Here is a 19,560-nt window from a genome sequence, read left to right on the forward strand (position 1 = left end):
TGAAAAGTACTCGGAAATGATGTAAAAACAATTTAATATCAATAATTATTGAAATTAAATTAAATTATTTTAAAGTAATTTAAACTGAATAAAAATGTCGGTAAAATGGAAAAACTTGCCAAACCTTGCGCGAAAATGAAGTTAAAATCAATTTAAACTGTATAAAAATGTCGGGCAAATGGATAAACATTCAAAACCTTGCGCGAAAATGAAGCTGAAACGATTCGTAAAAGCTGGCCAAGTTCGCTCTTATCTTAGCTATTGGTATGCCCATTGCTATGCCCATGCTTTACAGCACGGTCATACCAATAGCTAAGATAAGAGCGAACTAGGCCGATTTGTATAAGCTGGGTAAATTTCTGGCCAAGTTCGCTCCTATCTTGGTTAATGGTATGCCCGGTATGCCCGGTATTCCGGTATGCTTTTTAGTAGGGGCCGTTTTATTTATAACCTTTATTTATTTAGGCTCTCTTTAAGTTTATTTGATTTTATATATTCACCTTTTTTAATAAAATGCTTTAAATTCGATAAATTTATCAGAGGGAAATTCTTGTTTGTCGCGTACCTTACTTTATTTTCAAATTTACCTTTTCCATCGTTTCGAGTAATGGCCGATTGACGTTTAAATACGCGAACAAAAATGAAAAATAAATAATAACAAATTGTGATTTCCAAAACCACTCATTTAATTCTGTAGGGCTAAAAGAAGTTGATCATTTGCAATGGAACTTCACATATTCTTTTGTTGTAAAGAATAATTTAACCCTATACGATAACTATGTATTTTACTTCCTCATTACTTTGCTATTTATTTTTATGATCGGGCAGCACTTCTCGACGTCGCATATCTAGTCTCTCGCCACAATTTAAGTTTAAGCGTTCGCCAGAAGTCGCTTTTGTTATTTATTTTAACAAGTGTTCATTACCACAGCAGAAATTTACAAGTAATTTATATTTTATATTGTTTTATGCTGGACTAACTATGTTCGCTTTCGCTTTAATTTATTCCTTGACAACTTTGAACTAAAACCTAAGTATAGTTAATAAGCCTTATCAGATCCTGGAAAATGCTTATATTTTGTTATACAGTAGGACTGAGAAAAAATGTAAATTCAATAATTTAGTCTTATACTAAGATAAAGCATAATTAGTGCCAATATCCGTATTTTACACATTAGCGTACTGCAAATAACCAATATAAGTATTTATTTCAACTAAGCTTAGCTTTCCCCAAAACGTTGCTCTTTTTGTATTTTGTATTAATTGTATATTGACCTGGAAGCTTCAACCTTTTTATGCGGAATAATCATGTGATTGTCATATTTCTCTAACAACGTATCGCATACCAGCGTCAATCTGCCAGAACGAAAATTCGGAAACGTACATATTGGCTACGGTAGGGAACGCAAAGAAAGCAAAAGAATGTTGGACTAAACTAAAGAAACATGAGTTTAACAGTTATATCCCATTTTTACTGAGAAAAATGACAAAATTATCGATTGATATAAAATATAGACGTGTACGTCTCAAAAAATTGTTAATATTTATCTCTAAACATTACCGTATATCTAAACATTGCCGAATTTAGAGATGTTGGGTTCTTGTTACCTGGTAGTGGGCTAGAGGCCCGCGAACATGATAATGGTTCTATGGAACCGCTGTGAGCTGAGGGGATAATACTAGTCTAGAACGGAAAGTTTTTGAAAAAAACCCAGGTCGGGCCGGCTCTGAATGCATTGCACCATGATCTTGTGGCAGAGGGAAAATACGCCAATAGCTCTATAATGCGAGAGCTCTAATCTTAGTATTGCTGAAGGCAGGGATTTATAATTTATTTTAAGAGACAAATTTAATTGATTAACTTAATTTTAATATTTAAGGGTAGGTTAGACCAGATCCGATGAACTACGTAAATTATACGGAACTCCTATTTACCAGTCATGAATTATTTAAGTTCGTAAGTTTAAGTTAATTTTTAATTAGTTCTAATTTGTGGGGGTTATTATTATGTATTCGATCTTAAAATTATAAGACGTTTGGTATATGGTACGTTACGAGGGGTTAATAATATCCATTAAAATTGATTAAATTAATACAAAAACAATGTGTTCAAGACCAGATGGGTCTGACGCGGGGGCTATGAGAATCGGTAGTCAGAGTGCGTAATTATCTATAATATATATATATATATATATATATATATATATATATATATATATATTAGGCCTATTTTAACTTTTATAGTAATTTTTCCCGTTTTAAATCACAAGCGTAACTAGACAAAAAAATTGATTAATTGTCAGCCGTTTTTCTGCGGCTAAAGAGGTTTTAGAACGTAAATTACTGATAAAGCTGCTTTGGAAATTTGACAAAATTCTGTTTTCTCGTTAGAGTATAAAATTTCCTTTCACTAACAACTTTTAACCTTTAATTATTTAGGTGTGCTAAATTTGTTTCTGAAAGAAGTGATTAACTGAAATTTTGACAAGAGAAGAAACAAATAATTGAAGTTAGAAAACGTAAATAAACAAAATGTCAGAACTTATAACTAAGAAGATAACGAAACCCTACAAATGCGATTTTTGTAGTTATTCAAATGCATCGAGGGGAAATCTGAATGTGCACAGACAAAAACACACGGGCGAGAAACCCTTCAAATGTGATCAGTGTAGTTATTCCGCTACCCAATTCAGGATACTGACTGCACACAAAAGAAAACACACGGGCGAAAAACCCTACAAATGCGATCAGTGTAGTTATTCAACTATCCATAAAAGCCGTTTAACTGAACACAAAAGAACACACACTGGCGAGAAACCCTACACTTGCGACCAATGTAGTTATTCAGCAATCTCTAAAGGAAATCTGAATGTACACAGAACAAAACACGCGGCTGAGAAACCATACAAATGTGATCAGTGTAGTTATTCCTCTGCAAGAAAAGGCCATCTCACTGAACACAAGAAAAAACACACGGGAGAGATACCCTACAAATGCGATCAGTGTAGTTATTCCACTACCCATTTCAGCACACTGATTGTACACAATAGAACACACACGGGTGAGAAACCCTACAATTGCGATCATTGTAGTTATTCAGCAGCATCTAAAGGAAATCTGAATCTGCACAGAAAAAAACACACGAGTGAGAAACCTTACAAATGCGATCAGTGTAGTTATTCCTCTTCAAGGAAAGGCCATGTTATTCAACACAAAAAAACACACACGGGTGAGAAACCCTACAGATGCGATCATTGTAGTTATTCAGCAGCATCTAAAGGAAATCTGATTCTACACGAAAGAACACACACGGGCGAGAAACCTTACAAATGCGATGAATGTAGTTATTCAACTACCCGATCAAGCTCACTGATTGCACATAAAAGAACACACATGGGCGGGAAACCGTATAAATACGATCAATATACCTTCATACCCGCATTGAAAACTAATATATCGAACCATAAAATAACACATTTAAGTGAGCAACCATATAGTTGTTCGAAGTGCGACTACTGGTGCTATCTGAAATCAGATTTAATCCGCCATGAAAGGTTGCGCCATAACCAGGACAAAGCACGAAATTGCAGTGAGACTTCCACTCCGAAAGCGCCCGTCCAAGTTCACGTTCAAATTTCTTCTCCTCCCAGTAAACTAAATGAAACCGATCTAATTTCCGCCATCAGCCCCACCCAAGATTTTCTATCTCAAACACCGCCTCAAGCAGATATATTCAGCTTTCCGGGTCCTAAAGAGGGAATCAAGCCTTGCTCGGTGCGATTGCGTCGATTGACTAATAAAGAGATCAGAGCTTTCACCGAAAAGCCCGACCCTTGCGCTGTTGCCAAACGCGAAACGGTCACCGACGGGAAATTCGATATCAGGCGCATCAAAGCAGAAACTGTGGACTTCACAGAACAAATATCCATTCCATCACTCGTGAACCGAGAATATTTGGATCTGCCAGAGTTTAACGACGTTGTCTCAAATTGCCAAAGCAACTTAATTAAAACAGAATTCCACGGCGGAGACGAAAGTTTCAAAATTAAGATGGAAATCAATAACTAACGAGGTTCATTTTGTTGCTATACGAAAAAAATGGAGAAGCATTTAAGTTTATTTCATCCTTGAGATGTATCTTGTAGTTGATCTGAATTGATGTTTTCGTATTACTTCGATTAAATTTTTTTGGTTTGGAAATTAACTCACGATTATTTCTAAATAACGGTAAATTAAAAGTTATTTGGTAACTATTCAATATAGAAAAATGCTTTAAGTATTTTAGCTTAGTTGCCGTGTTTTATTTTACTAAAAGCTCTTTTGCCTGAATATTATTATTTTCATTTTCTGTTTCAGTGTTCCATTTTGATAAATACGCCCAGTGTAAGCTTCATAACATATCTACCATTATTGTGTCTATGAATTTGGGTTTTATTTTATTGTAAAAAGTATCATAAAGATATTTTACTGTTTAGATATAAATCTGTCGTATATATTTTTACATAACTGTTCGTGTTCCTAGGGTAAATGTTTTTGGTTATCATTTTGTGTTTTATTTTATTCTATTTAGTTTTCGTTATTATTAATTTCAATTTGATGTTGAAATTGAATCTTAATTATACTTCGATATAATTTTGCAGCAATTCTTAGAAGCATTGGGTGTTATTTTTTTGCAATATGTGCAAAATATTGTTCAGACCCTACTACGGTCCTAACTACTTATCTACGCGTATTATATCTTTGTGTTTCATTTAACGGTAATATTGTCCAAACAACTAAAACCATAATCCATCATCGTGAGTTCTAAAACACCGTACCTAAAGTAGGGCTTGACTAATCAACACACCATATACACCCGTCACCCTTTTTTCCCCTCAACTGCGAGACTTAAAAACACACCTCACACACCGTTCGTAACGAATAATTTCTCAACACAGACTTTTTTCATAGTGTCTTAGCAACATACTCGCATTCCTTCGTCGTTAAGCGGCTCGATCTACGAATTGGAAAAAGGTGTATATGGTGTGTATCGGAAAATAATACACACCTTTTCTAATTGACTAAACGACACACCGTACACACTTTTTTGTTTCGGCAGAGATCTCGGCGCATTGGAAAAAGGTGTATACTGTGTTTATTGCATAATACACACTTTTTTAATTGTCTAAACGATGCAGTGACACACCGTACACACCCGACACCCTTTTTACCTCTACGAGGGGACTTTGTACCCTAGGAGGGGTTATACAACCACCGTGTCAGTCTGTCGCATTTTCGGGGCAAAGGGTAATCATTGTGTACGTAGTTTCTTGGATCACTGCGTACGCAGTCGAATAACCGTTTTAGCAGTTTAAAGGTTGGCAAAACCACCATGTGACGGTAAGCGTTAACGGCTAAATTTGCGATTACGTTGCATTTGGTTCCATTTGTTTTTCGATAACGCTCACCGTCGCGCCAGTTGTTATGGGTGCGTTCTCTCCAACTCCTTCTTATTGACTTTGGGACAGACTGAGTGCTGAGTGTTATGGCAACCCCTTAACGTCCAATGGCAGTGTTTCCACCAATTGTTCACGGTATTCGTCTTAGTATCAATTTGCGATCGCATCGGGCGGGATTTGAACCCGAGACCTCCTGCTTGACGTTCTACCACAGAACCACCGACACTTGTTACGCTTCATTGAAAATTAGACCTTCAGCTTTATCGGAAGCGTATTTAATAGAGTACGAAATTTTGGTTTGATTGAAATAGAATTGAAATTGAAATTATTGCATCGAAGAAATTATAATTTAGCGTTTTCTCTATTGATTAAAAACAAATGCGCCACCCAGGTTTCGAACCCAGGCCATTCGGCTTGGCAGTCGAGCGCTCTACCACAGAATCACCGATAGCTGCTTAGGTTCACTGAAATTAAGACACTCATCGTAAGCATAATAGGCAATAAAGTATTTTTTATTAATTAATTTATGAAGGCCTAATCTGGTTTTTTTTACGAATGAAATTTTAAAGGTTAAATCTTGTTTTAGCGCAGTCAGCCGAGATAAGAGGGTTAAAGGGTAGACCCTGTGGGTGGTCCACTTTCTTAGTTTTTTGTTATTTATTTACGGGTTTTATTATCGACCTATATATAATTGTGTTTATGAAAAGCCGATAATTTAACGTTTATTTCTTTAAGAGCTGTCGGTAGTCAAGTGGCTATCTGTGCTTGTTGATGGTAAGGTTTTTGCTTCTTGTAAATACATTTGGTGTGGATATTTGGATATCTACGATTTCTAACGCAGTCAATGATTTCCTGGGTGCGCGAGTCTTTATATGATATTGGAAATTGGATGGTATGTGTCACAACGTCAACTGGAAGTCTACGAGTGTTGAAATAAAATGAGCGTTAAAGATGCGGCAAGTATTTTGTGAGCGAGAAAAATACAAATACCATCTGTAGATATTTCTTTCATTAAAATTTGCTTAGTATTATATTCAACTGATAAACATGTACTGTAAAAAGGGTTAAATTCAATTGTGCATTGTTTTAGTAAGTCTAACTCGCTGTTGTAACTGCTTAATTTATAATATTCTGAATAAATTAAACTCGATTGTTTCGTCTCAATTATTTAAATTAAAATAAAAATTTTATACCGGGCATGGATTGAACCGAAAATACGTTTTTTTAAATAACTCTGAATTGCGGAGATATCTTTGGGGGTCGTGTCGAGAAATTAATACCACTAGGGACCATTCTTCCGAGGAGAGGTATATTTTGGCTTGCCAACTTGTTACCTCTACTTTGTCCCCTAGGAGGGGATATACAATCACCGTGTCTGTCTGTCGGGCCTGCGAACGCGTTCGCATTTTCGGGTCAAAGGGTAATCGCTGCGCACGCAGTTTCTCGAAGGGTTGGCAAAACCACCGTGTGACGGTGAGTGTTAACGGATTGATTTGCGGTTGGGTTTGGTTGCGTTGGACTTTTTTCCGTCGCGACAGTTTTAACTCAGTTTGATTGTATATTTCGTTATTGTAATGTTTATGTGAAGGTTGTGAATGTTGAGTTCGTGTTATGACGGTTGTTATTCTTAATGACATTGGGACGGACCGAGTGTTGAGTGTTACGCAACCTCTCAACGTCCAATGGCAGGGCTTCCACCAGTTGTACACGGTATTCGTCTTAGTATCAATTTGCGATTTATTGGCGCCGGCCGGGAATCGAATCCGGGTCTGCCTCGTGCAAGAGATTTACTCTAACCACTCAGCCACCAACGCTTGTTAAGTTACGGTGTTTTTCTAAAAAACAGCTTTGGTGAATGTCCTTTACAAAGTTATAACGTTAGGTACTATAATTTATTCTACATCATTTTAAATATTTGAAAATTATATTAATCTTATATTTAATTAAATATTTAAAAATTATATTAATCTTATATTTAATGAAATATTTATAAATTATATTAATCTTATATTTAATTAAATATTTATAGATTATATTAATCTTATATTTAATAAATATTTCAGTATTTTAATGTAAAATTTGATCATGATCAGGAATTGAACTCGGGTCGCATTGTAAAAATGCGGATAGTTCACCGCCGAGCCATTGACTTCCTTAGGGAAAATATTAAAGTAAAGGAACCATTATGACAAGGCGGATTTTTTTTACTAAACGGATTAATACAATATCTGTATATATTGTTTATTGAACTTTGTTTGTTTATTCTTTGGTACGGTTTTTTGTTTTGTTTTAAATTTTTGTTAAATTCTTAACAAAATTTCAATAAAACACAGAAAGTAGTCCATTGTTACCTTTTAATAACGCTTAGAAAAAGGATAATTATTCAAAACTCCCGCGGAAACTATATCAAAATAATAATATAGCGCCACCGTGTGGAGAACTATCAATCAAACCGGGTAAAAAATATAATCTCTTAAATGTTTCGAACCTTAGTCAAATCTCAACGGGTCAAAAACAACACAAAATAAAAGTATATAACGCCCGGCCGTCAATATAGAAGATATAGTTTTTCTTAGTTCTTGGCTGTCAGACGAACTACTACAGGACGGGGTCCTGGTGTCGGTCAAAAGCTATGAGGTAAATTTGGGGTTTTAATTAGTTTGTTCGGTCTTCGGTCAAGCAAAGATTTAAATTGTGTTTCACGTTTGGAACGTGAGTGAATGGACTTAAGTGTATGAACAGTGCGTGTTTAAGACTGAAAGTGTTAAAGTAATTGTGAACTAACTCAAATCAGCTGTAAGATAAAATTGATGGTTATTATTTTATGAATTGGAATAACCTAATTATACCCTTGAAATTATCAACTCAACCTGTGAGGCTAATTAAGTAGATTGGAAGTAATTAGTAGCGAACATCTCTCAGCTGTTAATTAAGACAGTTTATAGTTAGGTAGTTTGAATTTAGTTAAAATTAATCAGTATAATTTATGATATTTACTTAAGTGTAAGTGAGTTTTGGTTTATTTTTCAATCACTATGAACAAAGACAAATCTAGTCTTAGACACTTGAGTAATAGTTCTGTACAATTACGTAGAAGGGTAGGGTTATTGGTGAAAGTTAAATCTAGAACGTTCCATAGACTGTTCTGAATAAAAATAAACATTTATAATTTTGCATTATTCTGGTTGCCATTTTATTTTCTAATCACTCGCCCACGACATTACAGTTCTGGCAATCCCGAATCAAATAAATTTTCGATATAACGGAGACGTTAAATTATTCTCGTAAATTTATCGCGCGGCCTTAGGGAATATTCTTTTAACAAAATTTCGATAAACTATCGTTTAATTAAAATCGGCCCAATTCCGTTAAAATTATAAACCAAAATGCGAACGGTCGTTATAATACCCTCTGTAGATATTTCTTTCATTAAAATTTGCTTCGTATTATATTCAACTGATAAACTTGTACTGTAAAAAGGGTTTAATTCAATTGTGCTTTGTTATAGTACGTCTAACTCACTGTTGTAACTACTTAACTTATGATATTCTGAATAAATTAAAATTGACCGTTTCGTCTCAATTATTATAATTATAATTAAAATTTTATACCGGGCGGGATAGCACTGGGATAACATTTTTAACAAATAACTCTAAATTGCGGAGATATATCTTTAAGGGTTATCTCGAGAAATTAATACCACTAGGGACAATTCTTCCGAGGAGAGGTATATTTTGGCTTGCCAACTTGTTTGTTTCCGTCTTCGGTAGACATCGGCCAATTAGAAAAAAGAGCCTAAAGCTTTGAAACATACAATAAAAAATAACTATATCCATAAGTACGACACTAAACGAAGTTGAGAATGGAGTGTTTAACGTAAAATCCTAAATAACAATGTACACACCTTTTTCCAATAGCCTAAAGCTATGTAACGTACAATCATAAGTAATTATATCCATAAGTAAAACACTCAATTAAGCTCTGAAACGTACAATCATAAGTAATTATTTGCATAATTACGACACTAAATGAAGTTGAGAATGGTTTGATGTACGTAAAATCATAAGTAACAATGTCCATAAGTATGATTCTAACGAGGAGTGTACCCGAGGTGTAAATCCTTAAAAAGGGCGTATTAACACTTTTAAAAGTGTTATTTAACTCTTAAAAAGGGCTTATTAACACTTTTAAAGATGTGTTTTAACACTTACAAAGGCGTATTAACACTTTTAAAAGTGTTATTTAACTCTTAAAAAGGGCTTATTAACACTTTTAAAAGTGTTATTTAACTCTTAAAAAGGGCTTATTAACACTTTTAAAAGTGTTATTTAACTATTAACAAGGGCTTATTAACACTTTTAAAAGTTGTATTTAACTCTTAAAAAGGGCTTATTAACACTTTTAAAGATGTGTTTTAACACTTACAAAGGCGTATTAACACTTTTAAAGGTGTTATTTAACTCTAACAAAAGGGCATATAAACACCTTTAAAGATGCTATTTAACTCTTAAAAAGGGCGTATTAACACTTTAAGGGGTTTTCCCCCGAGTTCTTCGGTTTCCCCTTCCATAAAAACTTGTCTAGGTTAACGGTAATAGTTAGTGTAGGGAGCTGTTGGCTCGATCTCGTGGCATGCAGGGCTTGCCACCACCCTCCTACGCATTGAAACCCGGCCACCTGAATTAAGGGCTTCAAAAGTCGCATGATGACTTAGGCCTAAGGTGGTGCCTTGGGTATTAGCCTAGCTGATTATTATTTATTTATTTTTATTTTTAAAGGTGTTATTTAACTCTAACAAAAGGGCTTATTAACACTTTCAAAGGTGTTATTTAACTCTGACAAAAGGGCTTATTAACACTTTCAAAGGTGTTATTTAACTCTAACAAAAGGGCTTATTAACACTTTCAAAGGTGTTATTTAACTCTGAAAAAAGGGCTTATTAACACTTTTAAAGGTGTTATTTAACTCTAACAAAAGGGCCTATTAACACCTTAAAAGGTGCTATTTATCTCTTAAAAAAAGGCGTATTAACACTTTTAAAAGGTGCTAATTAGAACATAAACAGTATAATCTAATCATTTATGGGTGTCACTTCTATCTTCAAAAGGGTGTTTTTAACAGTGTAAAAAGAGTAACTACACCTTCCTAAAAGGTGCTTCTAATACCATTTATGTTTCAATATTCGTAGTATATGGTGATGTAGAGGTAATCCTTTACAAGGGCGCTTTTAAGGTGTCCCTAAACTCCTTTTTTGTAAGATAAAACCTCTTTATTATATGCTCTTTTAACACCTGACTTTTGCCCTAAAGGGTGTAGTGTAACTCCCACAAAAGGTGTAATAATGGTGTTTAAACCTATCTCCTTCCTTTATAACACCCTTTGGAGACTTTTTTTATTCCTTAACAAGAGGCTATACACCATTTTCACACCCCTTTCAAACCATTATAACACTAACGCCGCTTGTTAGAAGTTCGTCGTCGTCATCCGGACCTCCGTACCGTAATCCGGCTCGTAAGTTACCGTAATCCGGGCATCCGTGCCGTAAGCGAGACGAACGGACAGTTTGTAACTGTCACCGCGAAACAAGAAGTCCCCCGGCGAGCCCCTTCAAGAAAACGCGTGGGCGTGTGTCTTGCGTAATCCGGAACCCCGTAACCCGGAAGCTCCCGCAATCTGGAAGCCCGTAAACGAAGAGCAGCCACGAAGAAAATCTAGCGATAAGTACCAAATTTTGTTTCCCCCTCCCCCCTTGTAGAATACCCAGGGTCAAGTCTGAAATAACTGTGGTCGAAGGTGGTTCCTTGGGTATTAGCTCTATTAAAAAAAAACGTACAGAGAAAATGTCTAAGAAAGGTGCAGTCCCTCGCTATTGTCCGAAGAAAGGTTAAAATAGACCCCCCGAGTTCGAGAGCTCATTGAACTGTTAGGAGTAATTTTGTCCTTCGCGTGTGTTTCCCCTCGCCTTAGTATATTTTTGTTAAGTTTTAGAGTTTTTAGAATTAATTGTAGTTTGTCATAATTGTAGTGATTCATTTTAATTGTAGTTATTAAAGTTTAGTGTATATTGTTTATGTTATTCCCCCCGCTGATCAGAATGTCAGAACGAAGAGAAGTTGGAACTGACCCCACTGAGAATTGTAGGAAAAACTTTTAATTAACCAATTAGTCCGAGTGTTTTAATTGTTATATCTATTGTACATATTATCCCCCGCTTAAAAGTAAAAATAATAAATAGTTCTAGAGATGGCCTAACTATCCTACTAATCAAAAGAACCATAATATCTGATTTCCCCCAAAATTTTATTACTTTGTGTAGTGTTTATCTACGAGTGTAAAATAAAGATTTTGTGATTGACTAGAGACAAAAGGGTTTCCATTCTGAATTCCAATCTCCCCACATTTTTCATTTTTTTTCTTTCCCTTGTATGTAACCCCCTCTCTCGGATTTAATTGACGCCACGATAAGGCGACGACTCGCATTTTATCATCATTTTTCCCAGCCTTGGTGAATTAATATCTTTGAGCAAGGGCTAGGAACATTTCCATCCATCAATTGTATGACAATTTCCTTAAAAAGGTTGCAACCTTCCTGTTTTAGCCACTTTTAAATAATGAAAACTTAAGAACATTGGTACTTTAGATAGTGCAGATCATATAACAGATAAAAATTAATGATAAAAGATTAAACTAATCATTTAGCTAAGTTAAGCAATTCAGTTTATTTATTAGCATATGTAAAGGTCATTTTAATTGAAAACGATGCTTTAAAATACATTTAAAATATTATGATTAGATAACCTGTAAATGTCGACACATATACAGTAAAGGTTGCATCAGTTCTTTAGGCTCCCCACTGACGTCATAGCTGGCGTAGAAGACCGAAAAGCAGACGACTGGAACATGAAAACCCCGCTAAGTAGGCAACCTTAATTAGCGTATCGTATATAAAAATTGCAACCTTTTTAGGAATTTCGGACTTCGTCATGTGATGTATGACTGACAGATATATTCCTAGCCCTTGCTCAAAGATATTAATTCACCAAGGCGGGGGAAGATGGCGACAAAATGCGAGTCGTGGCCTTTCGTGGCGTGAATTACATCCGAGAGAGGGAGTTACATACAGGGGAAAGAAAAAAAAGAAATAAAAAAAGAGGGGGAGATTCGAATTCAGAATGGAATTTAACAATTTTATAAAAGCACTAAAATACAAAAATGAACAAAATTCGGGGGGGACTGAGGGGATAATTTTAACTTGACAATAGTTATGGTTAGGCCATCTCTACTATGGTTCTTTTAGATTTTTCAACATAAGAGGGGGAACTTAAACATAAAAATACACTCTTTGACCTTAAATTTATTAATTAAACTATCTTTTACGGTTTCCTATGGGATCGGTGCCAACACTCTTAACCTCTGGCATCTTGGGCTCAAAGGACGGAGGGGACAGAAATTAATATACACTTACACTAAATAATAATAAACACAACAATTAAAATACTACAATCAAACAATGACAATAATTAACTCAAAAATGGCAACAGCGATGGCACAACGCGAACGGAAAAGGTAATCCGAACTGTAAAAATACAAGAATCAGCGGGCGGTCTTGGAATTCGACACGCGGCTACTTTATCCCTGCCAGCATTCCTGGCTTTGGCCTCCAGCGTAGTCGGCCTGGTGCGCGACATTCTACCCCCGTCTCTTCAGATGCGTTTCATGATGCCTTAACACAGTGGAAGCTCAGGACAGACGAAAATTTACCGCCCTCTGACCACTGGCCCCATCAAAAAGTTTGGGAGAGCCCATTCTTCGAAAAGTCGTCCGCTTTCCCGTGGGACTGCGCTGCCACTGATAGGGACAAGGCAAGATTACACTCTGTAAAATCTAAGGAGTCGGGATGCTGTTTGAACGCGCTCCCCTCGCCGTCTCTTGGCACCCTCTTAAACGACGATTCATTTCGAATCGCCGTCGGCCTTCGCCTGGGCACCCGCATCTGTGTGCCACATTCGTGTAATTGTGGAAGTGCTGTTGACTCTTTCGGCACCCATGGTCTTAGCTGTAAGCGAAGCGCGGGTCGGCTTTCCCGTTAACGACATTTTAAAACGCGCCCTGGTCTCCGCTGGAGTTCCGTGCATGCTAGAGCCACTGGGTCTTTCGCGTGATGACGGAAAACGCCCGGACGGTTTAATCCTGGTCCCTTGGTCGGGCGGGAAATCCCTCGTGTGGGACTTCACCTGTATCGACCCTCTAGCGTCCTCTTCTTTGGCCTCTTCTTAATCAGCCCCTCTCTGGGCTTGCCGATTACCTGGCAATCTTGTGCTAATTTATTTTCTTTTGGTTCACTATAACATCCTATGTAACTTTGTTTAAATGGGTAATGTGAATAAAAAATTTATAGAAAAAAAAGAAGCAGAATGAACTCTCAACCTCGAGGGGGCCTGTCTTAAATCTCTTTCTCGGACAATAGCGCGGGATTAAGCTTTTTTTCTAAGACTTTTTCTCTACTTTTCACCGGCTATTTCGTATTTCAACCCTGGGTACTCTATAATGATGGAAATTATCTATTCATCACTCTATTTCGGTGGTCTCCGCTACGTTGTCGTCTCTTTGCTTACGGGTTTTCTCGTTCCTCGGTTTACGTAAGGTGCCCGACACACGCACTTCACAGAACGGGACGTCTTTGGGGGCTGCTTGTTTACGCGTTTTCTTGATTGACACTTTCTTTAATTCTCTTTATTTACTCGTCTACGGTTTGGCGGCCGGATTGCGGGTTTCTTTCTATATTTTTATACTTCACAAGCTGACGGGGGCATAGGTACTACGGGTTTCAGTCTGAAATATCCGTCTAGGCTAGAGAATCGGTCTCGGTCATCTGGCTTTCATCTCTCGGAATGGCTAGATATTGGGTGATCAACAGGTGATTCGAAGGTGTTGAGGGCATTACGCTTCCCAGACTTATTACTGCTCGGCTTATGTTCTTCCGGATGTAGGTCATCAAGGTAGTCAGTGATGACTGTTTCGATCATGAGGGCGGCAACGAGGGTTAATTAATATTTAAACGCGACTTCATCACGGATTATTTTCTATTTATTTCGATGGTGCTTCTCTTGCCCGAGAATCAGAGTTCTGTCTCCGGGTGGTTAATGCGGACATCTCTCCAGTTGCAGAAGCAGAGTTCTATCCAGTTCTGGCACAAACCGAGATCTGTCCAGTTCTGTCTCTTTTGGGGCTCTGTCTCTTGGTTTTGTTCCGGGGATTTTAGGGCGGAGTTGAAACAAAAGTAATTGGTAACCTCCCATTTTACGTGGGTCATTGGTGCACCTAATACTCGTGTCCTATGATGGTACTGATGACGTCGCCTGATCTACGAAAGGTCGCTCGGGGTTGCGGGGGGGATGCCATGGAGTCTCATGGTTACCTTCTTTTTGGTCTCCAAGCGGAAATGTCTATGGCGGCAACCTTGGAAAACGTGCGCTTTTCTTGGGATCTTGCTAGGCCTACCTGATGGTGGGCTAGAGGCCCGCGAATATGATAATGATTCTTTAGGATCGTTGTGAGCTGAGGGGTCTAGTTTGGAAAGTTTTTCGGAAAACCTGGGTGGGGACGGCTCGAAATGTATTGCACTATGGTCTTGTGATCGAGAGAAAAACACTTTCATTAGCGAGGGATTATTATTAACGTTGCCGAAGGCAGGGATTTAGTTTATAATTTTAATTGAGATAATGGTTTGATTAATTATCTTAATTTTATATTTTATCGTGGGGGTTGATCGAGTTCTATAAGACTTATAACCTATAATTAATTTGTATGTATGGTTCAAAAGTTATTTAAGTTTTTAGTTTATCATTAAATTTAAGGTATATTTAACACTGGGATTAGTTTCATTAGATAGAGCTCGGAATTCTAAGATATTTGATGTAGGGGGCTTTAAGAATACTTAACAATAACTGTCAATATAGAGGGTCAAGATTGCAGGGGAAAATTTAATAAAAAAAGTAAATAAAACACCAAAAATTTAAGTATGCGGGGGAAAGTGAACCGGAAGGGTTACAACCTTGCCTATGATATATTTTTAACTAAATCAATTTTAAATTATTAATAGCTTTATTTAAAACCTTTAACTATTAAAGCTCTCTTTAAGTTTTACGATTTTATATATTCACCATTTTTAATAAAATGCTTTAAACACGATAAATTTATCAGGGGAAATGATTTGTTTTGCTATTCAGTTAAGTTCATAGAACAATTCTTTTTTGTCGCACCTTACTAAATTTTCAAATTTACTTTTTCCATCTTTTCGAGTACTGGCCGATTGACGTTTAAATACGCGAACAAAAATGAAAAATACATAATTGGGATTTCCGAAACAACTATTTGAATTCTGTAGGGCTAAAAGTAATTGATTATTGCAACGGCACTTCAAATATTCTTTTGTTATAAGGAATCATTTTACCCTATACGATTAATCGGATTCAATCTTCTAGAATCTGGAATGTCTCGAAAAATATTGGTAACAGATGCAACCGGTACACGACGAATTAATAAAACTATGAACAACAATAATAATGTATTTCCGTTATTGTTATTTAAACTTAATTTACTAAAAAATGACAAATGTCATCGCTTTCAAATTTACATGGTTTATACTATTCAAAGCGGACTGTCGAATGGCGTAACAATTTCCGGGGTAGACGTTATAAAAGATCAGTAATAATTAATATAAACCTACCTCACGTTCCAACATAAGAAGCGGGAAAACGGTTAACATGTAAACTATTTAATATTAATTTAATAAAAATTGACACATGTCATGGCTTTCAAATGTACATCGTTTATACTATTCAAGCAGCTTGTCGAATGGCGTAATATGTTCCGGGGTAGGCGTTATAGAAGATCAGTAATAATTAATTTATATGTACTTCACGTTCCTACTTCCCGCTTTTATAGTTTGAACGTGAGAAAAGTTTAAATTAATTCGACAGGCCGCTTTGAATAGTATAAACCATATAATTTTGAAAGCGATGACATTTGTCATTTTTTAGTAAATTAACTTTAAATAAGAATAACGGGAATACTTTACTAGTGTTGTTTATCGATTTATTTTTAATTGGTCACGTTCCCGGTTGCATCTGTTACAAATCATTTTCGAGACATTCCAGATTCTGGCAGATTACTGTTTTTCTGCCTTATTACATTGCTATTTATTTTACGATCGGGCAGCACTTCTCGACATCGCATATCTAGTCTCTCGCCACAATTCAAGTTTAAGCGTTCGCTTATGCGTTCGCCTATGTCGCCAGAAGTCGCTTTTGTTATTTATTTATTTTATCAAGTATTCATTACCACAGCAGAAATTTACAAGTAATTTATATTTTATATTGATTATGCTGGACTAACTATGTTGGCTTTCGCTTTAAGTTATTAATTGAGAACTTTGAGCTGCAACCTAAGTATAGTTTATTAAGCCTTATCATATCCTGGAAAATTCTTATATTTTTTTATACAGTAGGACTAAGAAAAAATGTAAATATAATAATTTAGTTTTAGACTAAGTAAAAGCTAAATTAGTCCCAATATTTGTATTTTTCCCATTAGCGTACTGCAAATACTCAACATAAGATAAAGTATTTATTTCAATTAAGCTTAGCTTTCCCCAAAGTTTTGCTTTTTTATTTTGTTTTATTTGTTTATTGACCAGGAAGCTAAATTATCAATGGAACCGCTTTATTTCTGTAGGCCTATTTTATCTCTTATAGTAATTTTTCCCTTTGTAAATCACAAGCGTAACTGGAAAAAGAAATTGATTAATTGTCAGCCGTTTTTCTGTGGCTAAAGAGGTTTTAGAACGTAAATTACTGATAAAGCTGCTTTTGAAATTTGACAAAATTCTGTTTTCTCGTTAGCGACATATATACTCATGAGAATAAAATTTACCTTCAGTAACAACTTTTGACCTTTAATTATTTAGGTGTGCTAAATTTGTTTCTGAAAGTGATAAACTGAAAACTTGACAAAAGAAGAAACAAATAATTAAAGTTTGAAAAGGTAAAAAAACAAAATGTCAGAACTGATAACTAAGAAGATAAAGGAACCCTACAAATGCGATCTTTGTAGTTATTCAACTGCACAGACGGGAAATCTGAATAGGCACAGAAAAAACACACGGGTGAGAAACCCTACAAATGCGATCAGTGTAGTTATTCCGCTATCCAATCCCGCTCACTGATTACACACAAAAGAACACACACGGGTGAGAAACCCTACAATTGCGATTACTGTAATTATTCAGCAACCTCTAAAGAAAGTCTGAATGTGCACAGAAGAAAACACTCGGTTGAGAAACCATACAAATGTGATCAGTGTAGTTATTCCTCTGCAAGAAAAGACAATCTCACTGAACACAAAACAAAACACACGGGAGGAAAACGCTACAAATGCGATCAGTGTAGTTATTCCGCTACCCAATTCAGCACACTGCTTGCACACAATAGAACACATACGGGTGAGAAACCCTACAATTGCGATCATTGTAGTTATTCAGCAGCATCTAAAGGAAATCTGAATATGCACAGAAAAAAACACACGGGTCAGAAACCTTACAAATGCGATCAATGTAGTTATTCCTCTTCAAGAAAAGACCATGTTATTGAACACAAAAAAACACACACGGGCGAGAAACCCTACAAATGCGATCAGTGTAGTTTTTCCTCTAACAAATCAGGTACACTGATTCAACACAAAAGAACACACACTGGCGAGAAACCCTTCAAATGCGATCAATGTAATTTTTCATCTTCCCAATCAGGCCCACTGATTGCACACAAAAGAAGACACACGGGTGAGAAACCCTACAATTGCGATCATTGTAGTTATTCAACAGCGCAAAAAGCAAATCTGAATGTGCACAGAAAAAAACACACGGGTGAGAAATTTCACAAATGCGATCAATGTAGTTATTCAGCTACCCAATCAAGCTCACTGGTTTCACACAAAAGAACACACATGGGCGGGAAACCGTATAGATACGATAAATATACCTTCATACCCGCATCGAAAACTAATATATCGAACCATAAAATAACACATTTAAGTGAGCAACCATTTAGATGTTCGAAATGTGACTACTGGTGCAAGCTGAAATCGGATTTAATCCGCCACGAAAGGTTGCGCCATAACCAGGACAAGGCACGAAATTGCAGTGAGACTTCCGCTCCGAAAACGCCCGTCCAAGTTCACGTTCAAAATTCTTCTCCTCCCAGTAAAATAAGTGAAACCGATCTAATTTCCGCCATCAGCCCCACCCAAGATTTTCTATCTCAAACACCGCCTCAAGCAGATATATTAAGCTTTCCGGGTCCTGAAGAGGGAATCAAGCCTTGCTCGGTGCGATTGCGTCGATTGACTAATAAAGAGATCAGAGCTTCCACGGAAAAGCCCGACCCTTGCGCTGTTGCCAAACGCGAAACTGTTACCGACGTGAATTTCGATATCATTCGCATCAAAGCAGAAACTATGGTCTTCACAGAACAAATATCCATTCCATCACTCGTGAACCGAGAATATTTGGATCTGCCAGAACGTAACGACGTTGATTCAAATTGCCAAAGCAACTTAATTAAGACAGAATTCCACGGCGGAGACGAAAGTTTCAAAATTAAGATGGAAATCAATAACTAATTAAATGAGGTTCATTTTGTTGCTATACGAAAAAAATGGAGAAACATTTAAAGTTTATTTCATCCTTGAGATGTATCTTGGAGTTGATCTGAATTGATGTTTTCGTATTAATTCGATTAAAATTTTTTTGGTATTTCAATTAACTAACGATTTATGCTAAATAACGGTTAATTAAAAGTTATTTGGTAACTATTCAATATAGAAAAATGCTTAAAGTATCTTAGCTTAGTTTGCATGTTTTATTTTACTCAAAGCTCTTTTGCCTGAATATTTATATTTTCATTTTCTGTTTCAGTGTTCCATTTTGATAAATACGCCCAGTGTAAGCTTCATAACATTTCTACCATAATTGTGTCTATGAATTTTAGTTTTATTACCTCTCCGAGGGGACTTTGTACCCTAGGAGGGGTTATACAACCACCGTGTCAGTCTGTCGCAAAGGGTA

The 19,560-nt window shown here is 36.3% G+C and overlaps 1 protein-coding gene across 2 annotated transcripts; it reads left to right on the forward strand.

The window, feature by feature from the left end:
* The first annotated feature begins 781 nt into the window (after positions 1-781).
* LOC149949121 (uncharacterized) lies at positions 782-19,292 on the forward strand. Of its 2 annotated transcripts, XM_090167668.1 has the most exons (4): positions 782-944; positions 2,440-3,154; positions 17,614-18,033; positions 18,118-19,292. In XM_090167668.1, exons 2-4 carry the CDS (start codon positions 2,533-2,535, stop codon positions 19,113-19,115), a joined length of 2,040 nt encoding a protein of 679 aa, XP_090023794.1. In that variant the 5' UTR covers positions 782-944; positions 2,440-2,532; the 3' UTR covers positions 19,116-19,292. The 2 variants fall into 2 exon arrangements, with proteins under 2 accessions (XP_090023794.1, XP_090023793.1); XM_090167667.1 differs by having other exon boundaries at positions 17,614-19,290.
* Positions 19,293-19,560: the final 268 nt, after the last annotated feature.

This window comes from Leiobunum rupestre, chromosome 3 (genome assembly GCF_980474605.1).
Source record: "Leiobunum rupestre chromosome 3, qqLeiRupe1.1.hap1, whole genome shotgun sequence".
Lineage (NCBI taxonomy): Eukaryota > Metazoa > Arthropoda > Arachnida > Opiliones > Sclerosomatidae > Leiobunum > Leiobunum rupestre.